This window comes from Artibeus jamaicensis, unplaced genomic scaffold (genome assembly GCF_021234435.1).
Source record: "Artibeus jamaicensis isolate MK-2021 breed Jamaican fruit bat unplaced genomic scaffold, CSHL_Jam_final contig_490, whole genome shotgun sequence".
NCBI classification, from domain to species: Eukaryota; Metazoa; Chordata; class Mammalia; order Chiroptera; family Phyllostomidae; genus Artibeus; species Artibeus jamaicensis.
This window is the reverse complement of record NW_026521861.1, coordinates 18,994,821-19,014,692: the sequence shown is the minus strand read 5'-3', so window position 1 is coordinate 19,014,692 and position 19,872 is coordinate 18,994,821. Positions and strand designations below refer to the sequence as shown.

The 19,872-nt window shown below is 47.4% G+C and overlaps 1 protein-coding gene and 2 long non-coding RNA genes across 6 annotated transcripts in view; 1 reads left to right on the top strand and 2 right to left on the bottom strand.

Annotated features, from left to right (window-relative positions):
- The window catches only part of EDRF1 (erythroid differentiation regulatory factor 1), a 34,170-nt gene extending 25,302 nt beyond the window's left edge, over nt 1–8,868 (bottom strand). For all 3 annotated transcript variants that reach the window (XM_037159142.2, XM_053668504.1, XM_053668505.1), the window contains exons 1-6: nt 8,622–8,868; nt 7,440–7,648; nt 5,289–5,355; nt 4,507–4,632; nt 1,307–1,431; nt 908–1,064 (exon numbers count right to left, since the gene is read on the bottom strand). In XM_037159142.2, the coding sequence (XP_037015037.2) occupies nt 908–1,064; nt 1,307–1,431; nt 4,507–4,632; nt 5,289–5,355; nt 7,440–7,648; nt 8,622–8,729 (792 nt within the window). In that variant the 5' untranslated portion in view covers nt 8,730–8,868. The remainder of the gene's footprint in view (nt 1–907; nt 1,065–1,306; nt 1,432–4,506; nt 4,633–5,288; nt 5,356–7,439; nt 7,649–8,621) is intronic.
- Nucleotides 8,869–9,069: 201 nt separating this feature from the next.
- LOC119059552 (uncharacterized) lies at nt 9,070–11,374 on the top strand. Its single transcript, XR_005084429.2, has 2 exons — nt 9,070–9,246; nt 9,560–11,374. It is a non-coding gene; the product is annotated as an uncharacterized LOC119059552 (long non-coding RNA).
- A 520-nt stretch (nt 11,375–11,894) lies between these two features.
- LOC119059549 (uncharacterized) lies at nt 11,895–18,818 on the bottom strand. Of its 2 annotated transcripts, XR_008392228.1 has the most exons (4): nt 18,402–18,818; nt 17,096–17,171; nt 14,997–16,017; nt 11,895–12,367 (listed from the first exon to the last, which is right to left on the bottom strand). It is a non-coding gene; the product is annotated as an uncharacterized LOC119059549 (long non-coding RNA). The 2 variants fall into 2 exon arrangements; XR_005084428.2 differs by having other exon boundaries at nt 14,997–17,171.
- Nucleotides 18,819–19,872: the final 1,054 nt, after the last annotated feature.

Sequence of the window (19,872 nt, the reverse complement as noted above, 5' to 3'; positions counted from 1 at the left end):
TGGTCACCACTGCACCCCCCTGCATGCTAACTCCTTCCTTCCTTTTCCGTAGTTTTTCCCATCTTAGGAAAAATCTGAATTTATTACAAAGTTTGATGAGATTTCTCCACCTGAAAACCTACTAAAACTACGACCCAGTTAAATGCATCTGCTTCCTTGTAATCCTATAATTTCTAACGACAGCAACAACCTGGATGAGTAATTTTCACTATGTGAGAACAATTTACCAAGTTAAAGATCATATTTTTTATCTTCATCGAGCTTGTCGATATATTTTCCTTGAAAACAGACACGCATAATTCATGCCTGTGGGATTCTTTCTTTCTTTGATAGAAACAATGATAAAGCTAAACAAGCAATAAGAAGAAACTAAGAATATAAAGGAAAACAGACACTATTTCATTCTCTTCCTTTCTAAAAGCTCTGTAAGACCGATGTGCTTAAAGTCTCAGAAACTTCATCCAGAAAAATCTTAAGGGTGATTTCAAGCCTAATAATCTGAGCACAAGTTAAAGTCAGTATTTTGGTCACAAACAAGTCTGAGTCAGTACTTGACAGGCATTTACTGTATGTCTGATGTTTAAAATGCACAACGTCACTACACTTACTGTGTATTAGAACACTCCTGACTTTGAGGAGGTGATCAGTACTGATAATCAATACTGGTGAGCTATTTTAAATGCTGATGAAATTTTTTAAATATTTCAATTTAACTAAAAACATCTGATGTAGCCATTCATCTCTCTTGTGCATTCCATCTTAAAAAAACTAAAAGTATTGTTTTCTGATTATGAGACATGAATTGACAGAATATTTTTTACTCCTGTTCATCTATTTTTATTAACAAGAGAAGTGATTTTGTCTTCATCGGTGAGTTTGCTGAAGTAGCATCTCAGCACGAACTCACCTGGCTGGAAGCACTGGGATCTTCGGAAACGGAGGCGGGCATATCAAAGGGGGCGGGCCACGAGGCCCCGTCCGCGTCCTGGGTCTGATCGGAGCCAGATGGTTCCCGCTGCTCCGCGGCGGATGGGACGGGCTGCGCGGCGCCATCGCCGTTGATACTGGCCGTGGCGGAAGCAGAAAGCATCACACTGCTGCTCGAGTTGAGCCCATGTAAGTTGACTACTTTTTAAAAACTAGACTATAATCAAACATGTCTTATTTAAAATAAATAAATAAAACGTAGAATCGTCAACAGTGCCATAGTGGCAGACCTTAAATTGTTATGGTTGCTGGCTTCGAGTTACACTTTCCGTCAGAATTCATTTTCCTTTTAAGATAAAATGAACAAGCGGCCACGTACCTGTAATACAAAAACTTGGAAAGAATGGCCTTCTGGTACCAGTGCTCTTTGCTCTTCTTCTTCCTCTGCCACTTCTGGTCGATAAGTCTCTGATAAAACTCTTTCAGCCAAGTCCAATCCCCAGTCTGAAAACAGGAGAGACTGAGCAACACATCGAAACCAAACCTTCTGTTACCCACTACTCTTTCATAGGAGATACTTTTTATCTTATTATTATTTTAAAAGACTTTATTTATTTATGTTTAAAGAGGAAGGGAGGGAGAGAGGGCAAGAAATATCAATGTATGGTTGCCTCTTGTGCGTCCCCTGCTGGGAACTGGCCTGCAACCCAGGCATGTATGTGCCCTGACTGGGAATGGAACCTCAACCCTTTGGTTCACAGGCCCGCGCTCAATCCACTGAGCTACACCAGCCAGGGCTTATCTTTTAATCCTATTTCATAAATCCATGCTCTGGCACTCATCTTTCCAGATTCAACTCCCATCACTTCTTTTAGAAAATCTCCCCATCCTTCTCTGTCTTCCCCCTCCCTAAGCCAGGAGAGCAGAGGCGACCCTTCTCAAAACATCCTCTCTGGTGCCTGGAAAAGCCCCACTGTGCGCAGTGTACCGAAATGACCTGTGTGTGTGTGTGTGTGTGTGTGTGTGTAACACCACAGTTGTAAGCAGTCAGGAAGCAAGGACTGTGATCTGGCCACTGTCAACCTAAGACCTGGCCCAGCAGCGAGCACACACATCAGACTGAACAGAACTGTGGTCTTTGCAAAGGGACAGACATTCACTTCAAGCGACGATTAAGTCACAGTAACTTATCATCCTGCACCAAAGCACGGCAGGAACAGTCTTTAAAGAACAGGGACCTATGGTCTACTTGCAAACAGCCCATGAAAAGTTAAGCATAGAAATGGAGAGTAAGCCTTGGGGACAGCAACATGGTTCTTCTTTACAAAGATCCATCATCGGTATCTTGGGGGAAAACGTCATTTACCAATACAGATTGAGAATCTATGCTTTTAAGGAAACCCGTTAAAGGACTTCCGCCAAGATGGAGACGTAGGTGGAGGAGCCGCCTCGCCTCTGTGCACAACCAAATCTAGGAACAACTATTTTTAACAGCAGTCACAACCAAGCCACACGGAAAATCGACAATACGGAGTCCAAAGGACAACTAGATACTCAGCTGGACCGGTACGAGGAGCGAGGCCAGCAGCGGAGCAGGTTAGCAAGAAAAAATTCCCGGAGCGGTGCGCAGGCAACCGAGGGCGCTGATCGCGAGCGAGCTGGCTGCCGGAGCGCACAGGGAAGAGGCGCAGTGGGTCGCGCGCATTTGCGTGCGGAGAGACCAGTGAGAAGGGAAGCCCGCGCGGGGCAGCAGGCTCGCACAATTCCGATCGGATAAACAAGCCCCAGGCGTGTGGAGTGACTGGATGCGCTGGGCTGGCGGAGAGGACCGCCACTGCTCCCTCTCTGACCACACCCCCACACACAGTGTCACAAACCAGCGACCTGGGTCTCCCCGTCCTGGTAAACAACTAAGGCTTCGCTCCGCTCACTTAACAGCACGAATAGACCAAAAATGGCTCTAGGACAACTCAGAGCTCTAGAACCGATAGACCTAAGTGATGAAGAAATAGCCAGTCTTTCAGATGCACAGTTCAAAACACTGGTTATCAGGATCCTTACAGAACTGGTTGATTTTAGTCACAAATTAGAGAAACATATGGAAGCTAAACTAATTGAAATGAATGGTGATACAAAGGATACCAATAGTAATGGAAAGAAAATTGGGACTCAAATCAAGGGAGTGGACCAGAAGGAAGAAAAAAATGATCAAACAGAAAGGAATGAAGAAATAAGAATTCAGAAAAATGAGAAGCTTAGGAACCTCCAGGACATCTTTAAACGTTCCCACATCCGAATTATAGGGGTACCAGAAGGGGGAAAGGCACAGCCACCAGTGGAAAACTTATTTGAACAAATAATAAAGGAGAATTTCCCCAAGATGGAAAAGGAAATAGACTTCCAAGAAATTCAGGAAGCTCAGAGAGTCCCAAAGAAGTTGGACTCAAGAAGGAACACACCAAGGCACATCATCATTACATTAGCCAAGATTAAAATGAAGGAGAGAATCCTAGAGGCAGCAAGAGCTAAGGGGACAGTCACCTACAAAGGAGTTCCCATCAGACTGTCAGCTGATTTCTCAAAAGAGACCTTACAGGCAAGAAAGGGCTGGAAAGAGGTATTCCAAGTCATGAAAACCAAAGATCTACAACCAAGATTGCTCTACCCAGCAAAACTTTAATTTAGAATGGAAGAACAGATAAAGTGCTTCTCAGATAAGACCAAATTCAAGGAGTTCATCATCACCAAGCCCTTATTATATGAAATGTTAAAGGGACTTACCTAAGAAAAAGAAGTTAAAAAAACATGAACAGTGAAAGGACAGCAAACTCACAGTTATTAAGAACCACACCTAAAACAAAAGCAAACTAAGAGGACAGCTAGATTAGGAGCAGAACCATAGAAATGAAGATCTCATGGAGGGTTAGCAACAGGGGAGTGGGAGGAGGGGAAGGGGGGAGAAGGTACAGAAAATAAGTAGCATAGACAGTAGATAGAAAATATATAGGGGGGAGGGTAAGAATAGTAGGGGAAATACAGAATCTAAAGAATTTGAGACACGTGTTCATGAACTAAAGGGGGAAATGGTGGGGGAGGGGTATGCAGGGTGGAGGGGAATGGAGGGGGGAATAGAGCAAATGTAATGGCATAATCAATAAAAAAGTTAAAAATAAAAAAAAAAAGAAAACCCGTTAATTCTAATAACCATGGATTTATGGGAATCATAACATTCCTCATGTCTCCTGGCAGTCCTGGTTCTTGAGAATCTCCTCAATGGAGACATCACAGGGCTTTTCAAAAATTTAAACTAGTCCCTTTAATTTCTGAATTTTCCTCCTTTCTTCATTGGCGTCTCCATTTCCCTTGCAAGAATCCTAGCTGTTGGTATCAATAAGTTTCTTGCCAATTCTCATTCCTATTTTTTACCAAAGCTTTTTGTATTAGCAGGGAAACTTCTCATTTCTCGGCTGCTGAAGCACTCAGTTACGCTTCCACTTTGACCTTTCTTCGAGACAATCACATTGCTAAGGCCCCTAAGTTATTAATGCTTTTCAGGCGGCTTCCCACCAAAAGCAGTACCTGTGACGACCGCATGAAGAGCTCCTGAATGTCCAGCTCGTCCAGCAGCAGCGTCCTGCCCACGCGGTGCACGGCCATGCTCACGTGGGACTTGCTGTAGGGGATCTTCAGGAGCTTTTTTATGTTCTCAAAAAATGAAGAGAAAATAGAGTTTAGAAAGACGTTTGCCATGTGATTCAGGATCTTTCCGTTTTTAACTTCAATCAGTTGTAAAGCCTAGTAAACCTTATTTACCTAAGGGTACACAGACTATATTCTACACAAAGAGCTAAATACAAACCCAAAGAAGACAGATCTTTAAAACTTCAATCACCTGCACTTTACAAGTCATACTGTGTTAACCTAACTGATGGTCACAGGTAGAGTTTTACACAAAAGAATCTCCGGAAGTTAACTGAGAGGTCACACTTGCACTGACCTAGGATTTTATCACATCAGATAAAACTGACCAACTAAGGAGCAATTGATTTTGCTAGAAGCAGCATTTCTCATTCTCAACTGGTAACACACAAAATCATCCCAAGCATTCTAATCGCTTGTAACTACTGGTTTTAAACATGACCATCAACATTAGTATTATTACCACTGCCAGTGTTTTGGGGGTTCTTCCTTCCTCTCTGAAGAAAGGAGACATGCTCAAGAGTGTTTACTTTAATGACCAAAAAGGCATTTGATAAGCAGATAGCTAATTTCATCACTAGTTTTTCAGGACCACAGAGCAGAGCACATCATGAGTGCCTCGCACAGATGCCCCGATCACACTTCCCAATAAGGACACTCACCTCCGAGTCTGAGACGACATCCACATCGTTCCCCACGGAATCGATGAAGTCATACGCCATCCCAAAGCTAATGGAGAAGAAAAAGGCCGAGAAGGTCACATGTACAATGACGCAGGCAGAATTAATCCCAGAACACTGTCCTTCGCCCTTCTAGGCTGCACATTTGCCACATTCTGACATCTCTGAAATCAGTGTGCCTGTCACCAGTCTAGATGACTAGGTTTTCCTTCTTCATGGTACATAAATAATTGTATGACGTATAATCAATGGCACCTTAGATTTGATAAAATAGACTAATAATCATTAAAAGCAATTCATAGAAACATCTAGACTAAAAACAATGAACAATTATGGTACTTCCATTTGTGTAACCACAAACCCCAAAAAATCTCCAAGCGAAATCAGTTCAAGATGTTACTCTTTTTAGGTAGAAGGTAAGAAAAACAGAAAGAAAAACATTTAACAGGATTTCAGTCTTTGGGACTGTGTTCCAAGTAACATATGATACTACTCTTTTAAAATAAATGTGAAAAAAAGTACGCCCGACCACAATTCGGCCAGGAGAAGAGATGTGCCAGACCCCACAAGAGGCCCGTCTGTGACCTCGGGGCCTGACGGGCACCTGATGGCAGCCTTTTTCAGTGAGTAAGTGGCAGGGAGTGGGACACAGACCCAGGAGCACCTCACTCCACAGCCTGCTCTGCCAATTTACTAGGTGGTCTGGGCACTTAACCTTCCCAGGCTTCGGTTTTGCCTTGTGAGAGGTAGTCAACAGTCCTAACTCAAAGGGTTACTGTTAGCACTGAGTGGCATCCACATGTAAAGTACTCAACACAATGTATGTAGTCAATATAATTACCATTCAAATCACTCCTAACATTTCGTGGTGTTCCCACATCATAATTAAGCCACTGTTCTAAACGAAGACACATGGACTATCTCCAACTTTTTGCTAGTAGAACTATTGCTACAAACAACAACATTTTGCAAGTATAACTTTTACCTTGAGTGACACTAGGGTAATTTCCAAAGCACTGGCTCCGAAGGCATGAATGGGCTTATGGCGCTTGCTGTGTGTTGTGTGGAGACCCTGCAGGTTCGACCCCTGAGGACAACAGAGGGCCCCACGCTCGCTGGCCTACAAGACTGTGGATGCCCGCACTTCAGTCTCGGTAAGACCCCAGGCTACTCCCTCATTCCAACAGCACCAACAGTTTCCAGAAAGGGTCAAAGTTGAGGTACAAGTCACCCAACATGCTGGATTTCTGCTGCATTGGGCTCACCCAGACCAGACAACCCAGGCCAGCCACCCCAGGGCAGTGAGGCGATGTCAGTGGCTTTCTCCCTCAGGTGTCACCTTAACTCTCGGTAGCTGCACATTTCAAAGATATGTAAACTGGCTAAAAATAAACACCTGATTGAACTGGGGGTCAAAATTCAGCTTTGATAATAACATGATGCAGACTTGAGAGAAGCATGGAGATTACTGTGTTCATATTAGCAGCAGAAAAACAGGGCTCTGAAAGTCACACTGATGAGCACTACAAATTAAACAGAACAGCAAGTACTGGAGTTGAGTGGCAGGGCCCTGGGGCAGCAGTAAAAACACCAGTGACTGAGCCCTGACCAGAGTGGCTCCACTGGGCACTGGTCCATGAACCAAGGGTGGCCGGTGTGATGCCTGGTCAGGGCACATCCTGTGTATGGGGCGGGTTCAAGAGGCAAGGAGTCCATGTTTCCCTCTCTAAAAATAAATTTTAAAAAATCTTAAAAAAAGAAAACTGTCAGGATGGGCGGGGTAGGACAAAATGGCGGCTGAACTACAACCTGGAAAAGACTACTGAGGTCAAACCAGGGAGACGGAAAGACAGGCTTTGCCAAAGCGGATATCCGGCCGAGGAGAACCACCAATGATACACTGCCTCTTTGTTCAAAGGGTACCAATCCCCAGCTCCCACGCAGAGAGCCAACCAGAATAAAACCCGCCACGTTCCCTGCTTGGGTGCGGCTTCTTCGGCCCCACTCTGCCAGCCGGGAACCTCCCCCTAAAGCTCTATACTGCCTGACTTTGTGGCTGGTTGGCATTTTTTCCTCGGTGGAGCCTAAGAAAACCTTTCAAAAACAACACACAAACCACTGATTGAAATTCACCTTGAAAATGGCTTGCTCTTCTTACTGTTGCCAAGAATGGTAGTTCCTGCCGGTCCCAGCTTGGCACTCTCTCGCAACCAGTTGGCAGGTGGGAGTTTCAAGTCTGTCTTCTCTTGGAGGCGCGCGAACGCGGTCCGAGGAGGGGCCGAAGAGTACTTCACCACCGCGCGGCTCTTCACTTCGCTGCCTCCAAGACACAGGGCTGATCCCTGGTGAGCGTAAGGAATGAAACTTTAATGAGCACCCCTAAGAACGAAAAGAATCCCACCTTTTTATAGAAAGAAAACAAGGACCGCTACATCAGGCTGCACCAGGATGTATGTCACATGCTACTAATAGCACTTACACATGGGAGCATAATCTGTCACATTTAATTAGCTCTTTTTTAGCAAAACTGTTTCAAAGATAAAACATAAGTCAAGGAGTAAGGTGGTTATAGTTATCAGCTGGGAAGCAGGCCAACCGATCTAACTTTCCAATGTCAGTCACAGAAACTGGAGCAAACAGGAACCAAGGACAGTCAACACTATCGTGTCAACTAAATGCAACGTTTGGTAAAACCTCTGTCCGGCATCAAAAATGTATTTTAATTTCAATACCACACACCATTTAGAAAGCAGTTTGTGGGTAAGACAGTGGGTCTGAGAAAGTAAACGTTTAGTACTTAATCCTCTGACTCTCGACGCTGGCCCTGGGGGCTCCTCCCAGCCGCCATTTGCATCCCCCTCCCCGCAACCCAAGGGTCGCGTCCACGGCGTCCACGACTCTTCTACCGTCCTCTCACGCAGTCCCCAGCTAACGCTTAGCATCCTTCAGGTGTGCCCGGTCCCACTCCCCGAAACCCTCTCGTCTCCCTCCCTCTTTGACAGCTGTGCCACACTTTGGAAGCACGTACTAGTTAAACGCACGAGCCTTGACAAGGAAAGAAAGTGTCTAGATCACCGATCGGTTACCCAGGGGGTAACCAGGGCAGCCAGAGTAGCTTCTAACACAAACGACTTGCAAGTAAGTACCTGGATACCTGTGTGCCTGGATACCAGGCACATAGACGCAAGCCCCGTTTTGGGGGGCTGCCAGGGAGGCACGGAGAAAGTGGCAGAGGCCGCGGGGAACCGTGACATCCCTCCCCAGCGGAACAGGCCCGCAGCCCCGGAGTCCTGCAGTCACGCCCCGCGGACTCACCTGTGTAGAAGGTTCCTCAGCCTCTCCCGGGGACAGTAGGCTGAGTCCTCCGAGAGCCGTGGCCCCTGCCGGCGGAGCTTCGGCCCCGGCCTCCTTGGAGTCCCCCATCACCCCCCGGTCCAGAGAAAGCGAGACAAAGCAGGACCCGAGACACCGCGACGCGAAACCGGGCCCACCTACACGGCAGCACAGCAAAGAAGGCGCCAGAAACGCCCAAAGATGCCCCAGAAACGCCCCTCGCACCGCACTTCCGGTCTCTCACAGGAAGAAATAACTGTGGCACGTCCAAATCTCGCGAGCTTTGTGCCAGAGGCCTGGCCCGCTTCCGGAGGGCAGCCACTTTTGTGACGGGGCGGGAGCTGTAGTGCGCCTGCGCCGTCAGAGCCTCCAGGAAGGCCACTTCTCGCGGTGTCTGACTTTTACGCTCCACCCCTTGCACACTGCTGGTCTTTGTTGACAAATAGTTCCTGTCAGTTGGCGTCCGGGCACGTTGGTGTCACCGGGTTCGCTGCGTGGGCGGGGAACGCTGCCGTTCGTTATGTAATGTAGTGCAGTGTTAGCAGTCTTCTCTCCCCAGCCTCAGTGCGTCCTCGGTTTACAGACAGGCTCACGAAGACGTGCCCAGGTGAGGGGCATTCAACCTCGAGCCCGCCCCGCCTTGGTGTCCGGTCCCCGCATCACAATGGCCGGGTGGGCTGCAGTCCTGAGAGTAGGAGCGGGCGCCCGGGCTTCAGAGGTGGTGGTCCCTCTCCTAGTGTTTTGATAGGTGCTGTGGTCGCAGCATCTTCCGAGAGCCCGCTGTGTGTCAAGCCCCAGGCACTAGCCACGGGCGTTGCAGGTGGTCCAGGGTGGTCCAGGAAGCACCTGGGGGTCGAGCTCACGGGCAGATTCCGATGCAGCAGGTTTGGGATGAGCCTGAGCGTCTGCGTTTCTAACAGGTTCCCAGGAGAGGACGCAGGCGCTTTGAGCAGCCGGGAGCTGGAGAAACTGCCGGGGCGGTTTCAAGGCTTCGCAGCTGCTTAGTAGGCCCTCTCCCCTCGGACTCCGCACCCAGTGTGATAACAAACCTAGTTAAATAAAGCCACATCCTTCATAAGAATTTGCTTCGCGATAAAATATTGGAAGTTTTTTTGAAAAAAATTAATTTGTCTTGCAGCTATGTGGCTTTCTTAATTACATTAGGTTCTGATAACTACGTGCATATTCAGAAATCCTTGCGACTGAACAAGCTTAACTGGCAAATTGTTTTCAAATGGAACAAAACATTTTTCCGGGTTGTATTTAACAAAGAATTTGATGTAATAGGACATTTTGTAGATACTTCAACATGTATTGATTTTGATGTTTATAATTTTCTGTTCACATTTTGCACCCAATTTTTTTTTGTAAGTAATACATTGTTGTTATAGTAAAAAAAGTGGACACAACTTAAGTATCTAGCCTCAGGAGGATGGTTAAGTCTGCTTTTGGGATGTAATACTATTAACTTGTGTAGTCATTAACTGCTTTTTAAAAAACATTTAACTTGTACACGATACGATGTTGAATGATAATATTTTAAAAAGCAAATAATACGATCCTAACTTTAAAAACATGTCTATTACTGTGTTTATGTCCATAAAAACATGAGTGGTAAGATGAAGTGATTTAAAATGTATGCTTTAAAGCTTTATTTTCCTATTTGTTTCTAATTGTGCATTACAGGCACACCTCATTGTGTTTAACTTTGTTGCTCTTCACAGGTGTTGCATTTTTTTTTACAAACTAAAGGAAAAACCCTCTACCAAGAAGATGAATACTTACTTTATTGCTATTCTTGCTTTAGATGGTGGTCTGGAACCAAACCCCCCCCATCCCCATATCTCCAAGGAATGCCTGTATTTTATAGTAAAATGTAATTTTATTAAGCTTTTAAACATATATATGTATATATATAATTTTGTTTCTACTAATCTTTAAATTGTATTGTTTCATTGTATAATTTTTTGTAAGGGGTTTCCTGAGGCAGCAGTAATTCTTTTCTCAAATGGATTGCAGACTTCCTGGGAAATAAGTGCCTGAACTCTTGCCAGTGATGCTCAGTGGGACAGTGTGATGGGAACAGCCCACAAAAAAGCAGGGAAGAACGATGTGGAGAGAGGGAACTCAGCACCAACAAGAGCCACAGATGGGATCCTGGGAGCCCAGGAGATGGGGGGCAGGGTGGGGTTCAGGGGCTCTCTGATGGAGGGAAGTTTGAAGAGGGTCTGGGTTTCCTGGGGCCCCTCACAGGGCTGGGACAGGAGAGACTGAGGTAGGGAAGGAGGGTGGACCCTGATGGCAGGAGACACTGGGCACACCTGAGATACATAAAGTTTATAAGTACATTCTTGTAGCTCTGAATACTTACTAATTTTTCTTTTCCCCATTCAAAAACTTTTATATGCTGTGGGGTTATTTTTAAGTTATTGTCATTGCTTCTAATGTAAGTGATTGAAATGTGATGTGGGAAAACTTGGATTGTTATTTCCAGAATTGCACATTGTAAGAGGGTCATGTTCATCTTTGTATTGTACCAGAGCCGGCCTCCACGCTCCCCTTTGCACCAGCTCCCAGCACCCCTCGGACGTGCTTCCTCATCTGTGGCCTGCTCTGCACTGTGGGTGCCATTACTCTGGGTCTTGTCCCCAGTCTGCACTCTCCTGCTTACCTGCCTCCCCAGTGCCTGACACTCACCACTCAGAAATGTTTGTCAAATAAATACACTGCTTATAGTTTTCTGCTTATGGAACAAGTTATTTTATAAGTCAGTGTTTTTATAAAAAACACCAGCACTTATAAGCTGGTGCTTTTCCTCTGCCCAGAATATCTTTCCCTTCCTCCCCTGGCTCATTCCTCTAGACGGCCTCAGGTATCACCCCTGCTATTTCGTCCTAACACCCCCTCTCCTTCCCACTCAGGGTCCCTTTCTTTGTTCCCAAAGCCTGTGCGTGGCTTTATCCCACACTTGTCACTTAACCGAAGAACTGCCTGTTTGTATCTGCTCCCCTTGCCGACCCGGAGCCCCTTGGGGGACAGCATCCTGTCTGATCTTCCCTGTTTTACCAACACCGGGCACAGCTCGCTCTTTAGCCCTTAGGCAAGGCAGCCTCTAGTGCCAACAGGCTTTTAAAACTCTTATCAAAACGTTTGGGACATTTTAAGTGTCAATGTCGTTGGCTCTGAAGTATTTTTTCAGTCTGCAAAATCAAAGCTAAAAATGTTTCATAAAGTATCTCCCCAATATTTCAGTGTCAAAGTCTTTAATTATTAAAGTCAGTATTGCAGTTCTATTCTAAAATTTGTAGGTTAGACTTTCTTTTATTACAAAAATGCTCCCAGCATGCATGATGATTTCAGAGAGACCCCAATCAATGATAAATTGATACAGCCCGCAGCATACAGTATGTTCCAAAGCAAAATTAAAAATCTTTTTAGAAAGCTATCCAGGAAAACAGTATGTCAGACAGATGTGCCTAGGGCCCTCCGAGTCCCCGAACAGCACCACGTGAAAGGGGACCCATCAGGAAACTGTTGGATGGGGCTCCTGCGGTCGGTGTCGCTGCATGGCCTGGTGTCACACACCTACCCAGCCTTGCTGTGTGCTCCGCGCTGGACCTTGAAAGGCCCTGAGCTCCTGACTCCCGGTCCTAGATGTTTTGAGCTGGAGGAGAGATTCCGCATTATCTGAACCAATCACATCTGTCTTTAGATGGGAGCAATGCAGTCTAGAGAGAAGAGAATTGACGTGAATATCATCCAAAGCCAGTCAGTATGAAGGCAGGACTAGTAACCAGTTCTCACAGGTAGCACTCCCAGGTAGCCTTCTGAAAAGCTAATGGCAGACACAAGCCAGTGGAACTCAGTTTCTCTGAGTCACCGAGAGACAAGCGGGGAGACCTGCAGCCACCCCCAGAGTCTAAATCAGTATCTCTGAGGTAGTGTCGAGGAAAGTACACTTTCAGTGACATTACTGGTATTTGACCACCTACAGATATCTCCAAAGACAATATTTTGGGGTATGGGAAAAACTGTAATTTCATTTTTTTAAGAAAACCTGAAAAGAGCAAAATTAAGCCTTGCTGAGACTTCAAAAAAATGCATGGACCCAGGTCGCTCTCCTTGGGCCATGGTGCACTGGGGTATTGGTCCAGTGCAACTGGTCGATATTGACCAGCTGAAACAAGCGATTCCCCAGTGTCAGGGACTTTCAGCTGGGTTGCAGGTAAGATACAGGATGCTCTGTCACACTGAAGTTTCAGATACACTAGGGGAAAATGTTCAGGATAGGAATGCCCCAAATATTAGTGTAAGGGTGTTCCATGCAACATTTGGGGCGTGCTTTTGCTAGTCCTGTCCCCCTTGCTCCAGGACGTCGACCTCCAGTGGCAGATCGTGACTGCCGAACTTCAGACTAGATCCTAACACGAGTGACCGACACCACTGTCACACACTTGTCCGCAATAAGACACGTGGTCAGGCTTAGCATAGGTGTGGTAGGGACGACTGAGGTCCCCCAGGAGGGGTATATGGTGGCTTCGATGGGCTGTCAAAGGCCATCCACATGGTTACGTGTGATGATGAAGCCCCACAGAGACTGTTGTCTGAGTTGTGTAATGAGACAGGTGGTGACCTTGAAACTCAGACGGGCCACACTGGGATCACCTGGTGACAAGCACTCGAAAGTCATCAGGCTTTGAAAATGAGCTACTGTATTTCCTTTTATAAAAAGTTCCCTATTTTCTCATCTCTTCTGTGATTACTGGTTGTGATTGGGGTGCTATGTAGAGAGCTTCACAAAAAAAACAAACAAAAATAAACAGACAGTCTGTTCCTTCAAGTTGGAGTGATGTTTTAACAATGAGTGAGAAAGTCATCAGTATTCAAAAGAACCTTTAGCCTCTGCAGAGGGCATTTTTGAAAATAGATATTTGAACATCTCTCTGATGTTAGGTGATTTTGTGGCCAAAAATGATGGGTAGCTTATTCTTTTTTAAAGTCACATCTGCACACTAAATTGAGAAACTGAAATTTCTAACCGTGTTTTAAAATCGTCCAAATGGAGAGTGTGTGTTTTAAATGTGCCGAGGAATTGTAAAGAGGCCAGCGGTGCAGACCCAGCTTAGCTAAGGCGGGAGTGCTAAGGAAAGGGTGCCGCAGACAAACCACCCAGACCGAGAGCTTCCTCCGGCCACACTTGCAGGGCTTCAGAAAAACCTACCAGCGTCTCAATTGTTCTCTTTGATCCGGGAGTTGGCCTACCCAGAATGACCAGACTGACCTCTTCATCAGCCGCCAACTGATTTGTTTACCCACCAAATGTGTCTGCAGCCCTGGCTCCCAGGCAGCCAGCAGAGTTCTCCCTCTCTCTGATACATCCTGTTCTTCATTTTGTTCCCTGACAACCCTCAATTGACCTCTCTTCCTCCTACACAGAGCAAGCAAATTACATGTAAAGCAACTAGCTAGATGCCTGAGTTATTGCTTGACACCATTCAATTGGTTTGTAAGAAAGACCAATGGACTTCACAGAAGGTGGGGATTGGACTAGCCAAATTTCATTGAAACCTTTGCATGATTTGTAGATACAATTGAAATGGGCAGTGTGACTTGATGAGCTGTGAGAGCACGTGATTCTTCCGAATTTACTTATCTGTTGAGATATTTTAAGCCATGGCTGGCATTACAAACAAGTTTTAAAATAAACTGAACTTAAACCAACCACTTCAAAAGTTTAAATGCAAAGTTTTCAACCAGGAGTCCCCAAAACAGAAGAAACCTGGTCAGCCACTTTAATTTCTTTTAAAAAATATTAGTGACAACCGAACTAGTTTGCAGTCAAAATTAAAGTATAAACATTCATTGCTTTATACTTTTTAAATGTTCTACTTTTCTATTTTTATGTTACGCATTACTGTTAGTATATCATTTATACATACATACATACATACATACTGGGGCTGTGTGCTCGGAATTCTTTTAACCTAATCATGATAAAGGTGATAAAGAGTTTATAAACCACAGCTTTCAGGAAGACTACATTAGACACACTGTCATATCAAAAACTGGGTGCTAGCCACTCTTTACGCCCAGAACAATTGCCAAGTTCATGATCCATCTTTTCCTTGTACACTCTAATCTGATGAGTGGGAGACTTTTAAAGTATGGGACAGTGCCGACCTTGATGTGCAATTTACCTGTGTCCTGGCAAGACACTCGTGGCTGCGACCACACGACACCTTATTTAACTAGTAGGCAATAGTTATTTCATTGCTGTTCTGTAAACTAAAAACATCTAAGCAAAGAACTTGAAACTATTTGGACACGATTTCAGCAGCTCTGGAGGGCGTTCCTTACCTAGATACCCAGAGGCATTTGGATTCTTTTGCAAGCAAGGCCCACGGGTGACTTTCAGAATACAAGGCAAGTGACGTCTCTGCAGAGCATCGCTTTCGCAGAACCGTTCTTAAGGCCTTTGTGAGGTTTATCCCCCAGAGCTGATTATTACCCTCTGTGACTCCTAGGAACAGTTTCAAAGTCACAGGCGTCTGCTCCTCAGGCACCTCACTGGTGGCTGGAGCCCAGGCATTATTGTTCACGCTGAGCTTGCACCTTCGGCAAAGAGTGAGAAGGAAAGAATTCCTGAATGAACCTTCAAATCAATGCCATGGTCAGGCGCTGCTTGTGGGTTCTCTCAGCCTTTCCAGATAAGGGCTTGGCCTTTGCAGACTCCAATGAATCTTTTAGCGATTAAGCATTTATAAGGAGGCTTCCGGTGGAGGGAACAAAAGGAATGCATCGCTTAGTGCAAAAGCAGCAAGTGTCTCCACTGGCCTCTGCCGGGACCTCTTTGCGGAACATCTCTGTAACACTCGTCTTCCTCGTGGGCATCAAAGAGCTGGATTTTATGTTCTCAGTGTAATGCAGTCACAGGGCTCCCAGCGACAGAATCCATCGCGGGCAAGTCTTGGGCAGAATGGTAACTACCAGATGAACCACGGGTATTACCCACATATGACAATTTTTTACACATTTATTTACATTTTTCCCATTTAAGACATGAAGCCAGAATCCACAGATGTCATTATCCATCTGCACACTTTTGTTTTCCTACCCAGAAGGCGAGACCATTGCATGGGACCAACGCCTGGACTTTCTTCCCTTCACATTTACCCTGCGTGAGTGCTGGTCAGGGCCTTGCGTCCTGGAGACCTTTGAGATCCGGGTACAACAGGCGTTTTATACGCACCAAGTGGAAAAGCGCCATTTGTGTTCATCTGCTGCTGTGGCATTTCTCTCCGGAATCTTCCTCTCGTCTGTCAGCATCGCGCACAAGGAGGGGCCTCATCTCCATTACAAATATCATTCCTTCCACTGCCTGGTGGTAGGAAAGAGAGGGCACCAGGAATGGGAGGAGGAACTTCAGCTCTTCTGTGGGAGGGGCTCGGGCTTGTTCACCCCTAACCCCGTGTGGGTGCTGGGACTGCCGTGGAAAGACCTGTGTATGAAATCAGCTCAGTGCTTGGTGCGTGGCGGCCGCTCATTGTCTGACCACAGCGACCCATGGGCAAATCCCAGCTGCAGGGAGCACCCTGTGTGTCCCCAAGCACAGCCCTGGTGGGGGTGGTCTGCACGGGCCCCCACAGCCCCAGGAAGGCTCCCAGAGTACGGAAACTTCTACCCAGGTGGCCCCTACAACCTGAGGTGTGTCCTTGCATGTAGAGGGCACTGCTTGGTGTGATTTAAGTAACGTCCAGGGCTTTCTGCCCCAGGAGACCTGTTGCGCCTTATCATGCGTGGACGAGGGGTTGCCCTCCTGCACATGTGACAATTAGTTGAAGTAGAGCCGGTTCTGAGGGCCTCCTGTTCCCATCTGGGATGTTCCAGACTCGATGGGTTGGGGAGCCGCAGACATGAATGTGGAGGCGTGGAAGCACAGGAGGAGAGGTGCTTGGAGGGCAGGGGTGCTGCCGCCGCGAAGGTGGCCCCCCGTGGAGGGAGACTCTTATCCTGACCCTGGCCCTCGTACCCCTCTCCTGGAGCCTCCTCTGAGTCTGCAAACCTGCTGCTTCTCCTCCTCCTCGGCCTTTGTCTTCAAATCTTTTCACCACAAAAATGTCAGATACGTGCGTAAATAGAGCAGGGAGACAAACCCGCTGCCCCCATCACCAGCATCCACCTAGGACAAGCATGAGCACACACCCAGTTTGCTCTCACCTCCTCGGCCCCCTCCCGGTATCACTGAAAGTAACTCATCCTTAATCATGGTTCATTGAATCCTCCCTCTTGCCCTTTCTGGCCATTTCCTTCTCTTCCGTCAGTCACTGTCTGGAGTCCGTCCGTTGGGTTGGCTACGAAAAGGCACACTTCTCAAGGGAACCCTGGGCATTTCCGAGAGAGACGATGGGGTTGGCCAGCAGTGCACTCTTGACTCAGTTCCTCCAGCAGACACTTACCGAGTCCTAGGCGCAGTGCGGGGATACAGGGATCAGCAGGTCAGGGTGCCAGCCCTCAAGGGCCGGTGATCTGGTCCTGGGGAGAGGACAAGGGCTGTGGCAAGTGCTCCTAATAAAAGGCAGAGTGTGATCACTGAGACAAGAAAAGTACCCGGCGTGGTGGAGGTTCCCAGGGATGGTCGGCACACAGGGTCAGGAAGGGGAAGGAGGTGCAAGGCCAAGGCCAGGAGGGGCCAGAGGAGCTTGATGTGGGTGAGGAGGGACCCAGAGGGTCAGACTTGGGGTGGGACAGTAAAGGAAAAGCACTGGCGGAAGTGTGGAAGTGGGCGTGGCCTGTGAGGACAGCAGAGTCACCCAGGTGTTGAAATACACGTTGTGAGGGGCTTGTGGGAGGTATGGGGTGGTGAGGGGGGCAGTTGGACTCTGAAATGAACCCTGGGGCTCTTTCTAGGCTAGTCACTAGCCAATCAATTCTCATTTCTAAGAATGAAACACAAAACTGAATTTCTAGAAGCATGGCTATGAAAAACGAATTCCAGCCTCCGATTAGGAAACCAAAGGAAATCCAGATGGGCGCAATGGAAATTAGGCGGCAGGGTTCGTACAAGAAACCTCAGGGGGCTGCCCAAATCCGGCGGACCATGGGCCTACCCGCCAGGTAACACGCTGGCTTTTAAACCTATACAGGCAGCTTCTCCGCGACTCCCTGCCACATGCAACGGAAACTGAGCTATAGCCCTTTCCCACCATGTTCTGAAAAGATGGGGGTTTTGCCTTGGCCAGTGAAATAAATACAGGGACAGAAAGTTTCTAGCGTTGGTTCCATACGAGGGTGATGAGCTTTGACAAAATGTTCACATTTTGTAAATGAAACAGAATAGTAACTTGAACCTTCAAAAGCATAAGGTTTTCATTACAAATGCAAGCACATCTATTTTAGACAACTCAAACAGTAGCAAAATACACACAGGCAAGAAAACGCATGGTCCCACTGTTACAGAACAGAGGTCCAAGGGGGAGGGTAATATTTGGCCCACCCAGGGACGCCAAAAACTGCTACAGAACAACAGCCCCCCCCACCCCACCCAAGGACAGTATACTAATACTGTCTGGACCACTTACTGGGCTCATCTGTCCGCTGCCAGAGGAAAGATGTCTCTCCACACCAGAGATTTGTGGAAAGGTTTATTTAAAGCTATACAGACTTAAAGTAGTGACCCAATGTCCCCATTAAAATATCAAAGTCCTCTAGGATACCCACAGACACCCACGGCACTTCCTTCCCCCCTGCCCTAATTCAGGGTACCGTATCTCAGGAAGAGAAGCAAACATCTGTGCTTCAGGTTGCTGGCACCATCAGCTGTGTCGCCATCCAGGCAGGATCTCCAAAGTCATGTTGCACCTTCTCATGGTCCACTGGCAAAGAGTTCTTTCACCTTTTTTCCAGGCAAAGTGTCTTCTTTCCTTCACCAGAGCTGCGGGGAAGGTAGGGTCGCCACTCTGGCAAAGCCGCATGGTTCTTTCCTTCACATGGCTGCAGGGGTCCCCACTCTGCCAGAAGCGAGTGGCTTTCTCTCTGCGCTGCCACAGCCCCGTGGTTCCCTCTCCTCACATGGCTGCGGGTATCCCCTACTCTGCCAGAGCCACGTGGTGCTCTTTGCCAAAGCTGCACAGTGATTCTCTAGCCCCAGCTGCAGAGGTACCACTCTGGCAAAGCCGCGTGGTACTCTCCCAATGGCTTCAGTGTCTGCCTTTAAATCCCCGCGCCAGTCCTCCTTTGCAGCCCCATTTCCGACTCCTCCCACAATTGGTTACACCTGCCAGGACTCCCGTATAGTCTACATTTACTGAGCTGCCATTGTGAGTCTGGGCAGGCACAGCCCCATGGTGTGAAGCCAATCATCTTCAAGCTCTCACACAGGCGCTGTGACTCAGGAGACACCCCACCCCCTTACATCTTGGGTGGAAGTCACTTCTATTCTCCTGGCTCAGAGCATGGCCACAGCTATTTAACATATCCATACAGCCAGTTAAAGGTTATAGATATGTTAAATGACCAAGCCAGAGGTTAGCTGCAAAGCCTTAGCTGTACAAAACAAAATGTAAACCGAGTAGGAGTTGACCTAGTAAGTAGAGTCAGGGGGAGGTCACCAGGCAGAAAGGTGGGGAGGAGAATTCCAGGCAGAAAGAAAAGCAGGGGCAAAGTCCTGGTAGCAGCAGACAGCGTGGTGTGGGAGGCGCAGCAGGGTGCTGGGGAGGCTGGGCGGAAGCCTGGGCAGCTCCGGGTGTGAGATGGGGCCGGGAGACAGGCAGGCACCAGGCTGGGCCTGGCTAAGAAATTTCTTTGTATCCTCAGTGGAAGGCTTTGAGCAAGGGGTCCCCTGATCAGAGGGGACAACTAGGCTTTTGCATTGGTCCAAGCTAGACAGGATGGTCCTTTGGACCAGTGGGGCAGTGGAAGAGGTGGAGAGGGGCAGACAGGCTCCAGAGAGAATTAGAAAGTAAAACAGCCAGGACCTTGAGGATGGATGGGATATGGGTGAGGAGGAAGTGGCTATCGGCTACTTGGTTAAATGAGTGGGAGAGGGTGAGGTTGGGGAGGCGCGTAGGTCATGAGCTGGCTTTGGGGCATGTGGACTCCAGGTGGCTTTGGGACAGCAGGCAGGAGGAAATGCCGCTGGGGCTGTAAGAAGAGGGTGGGACTACAGGTTTACCAGTGACAGTCATCTCCACAGAGGTGGTGACCCCAAGTGGCGGGGGGGGTCCCTGGGGAAAGG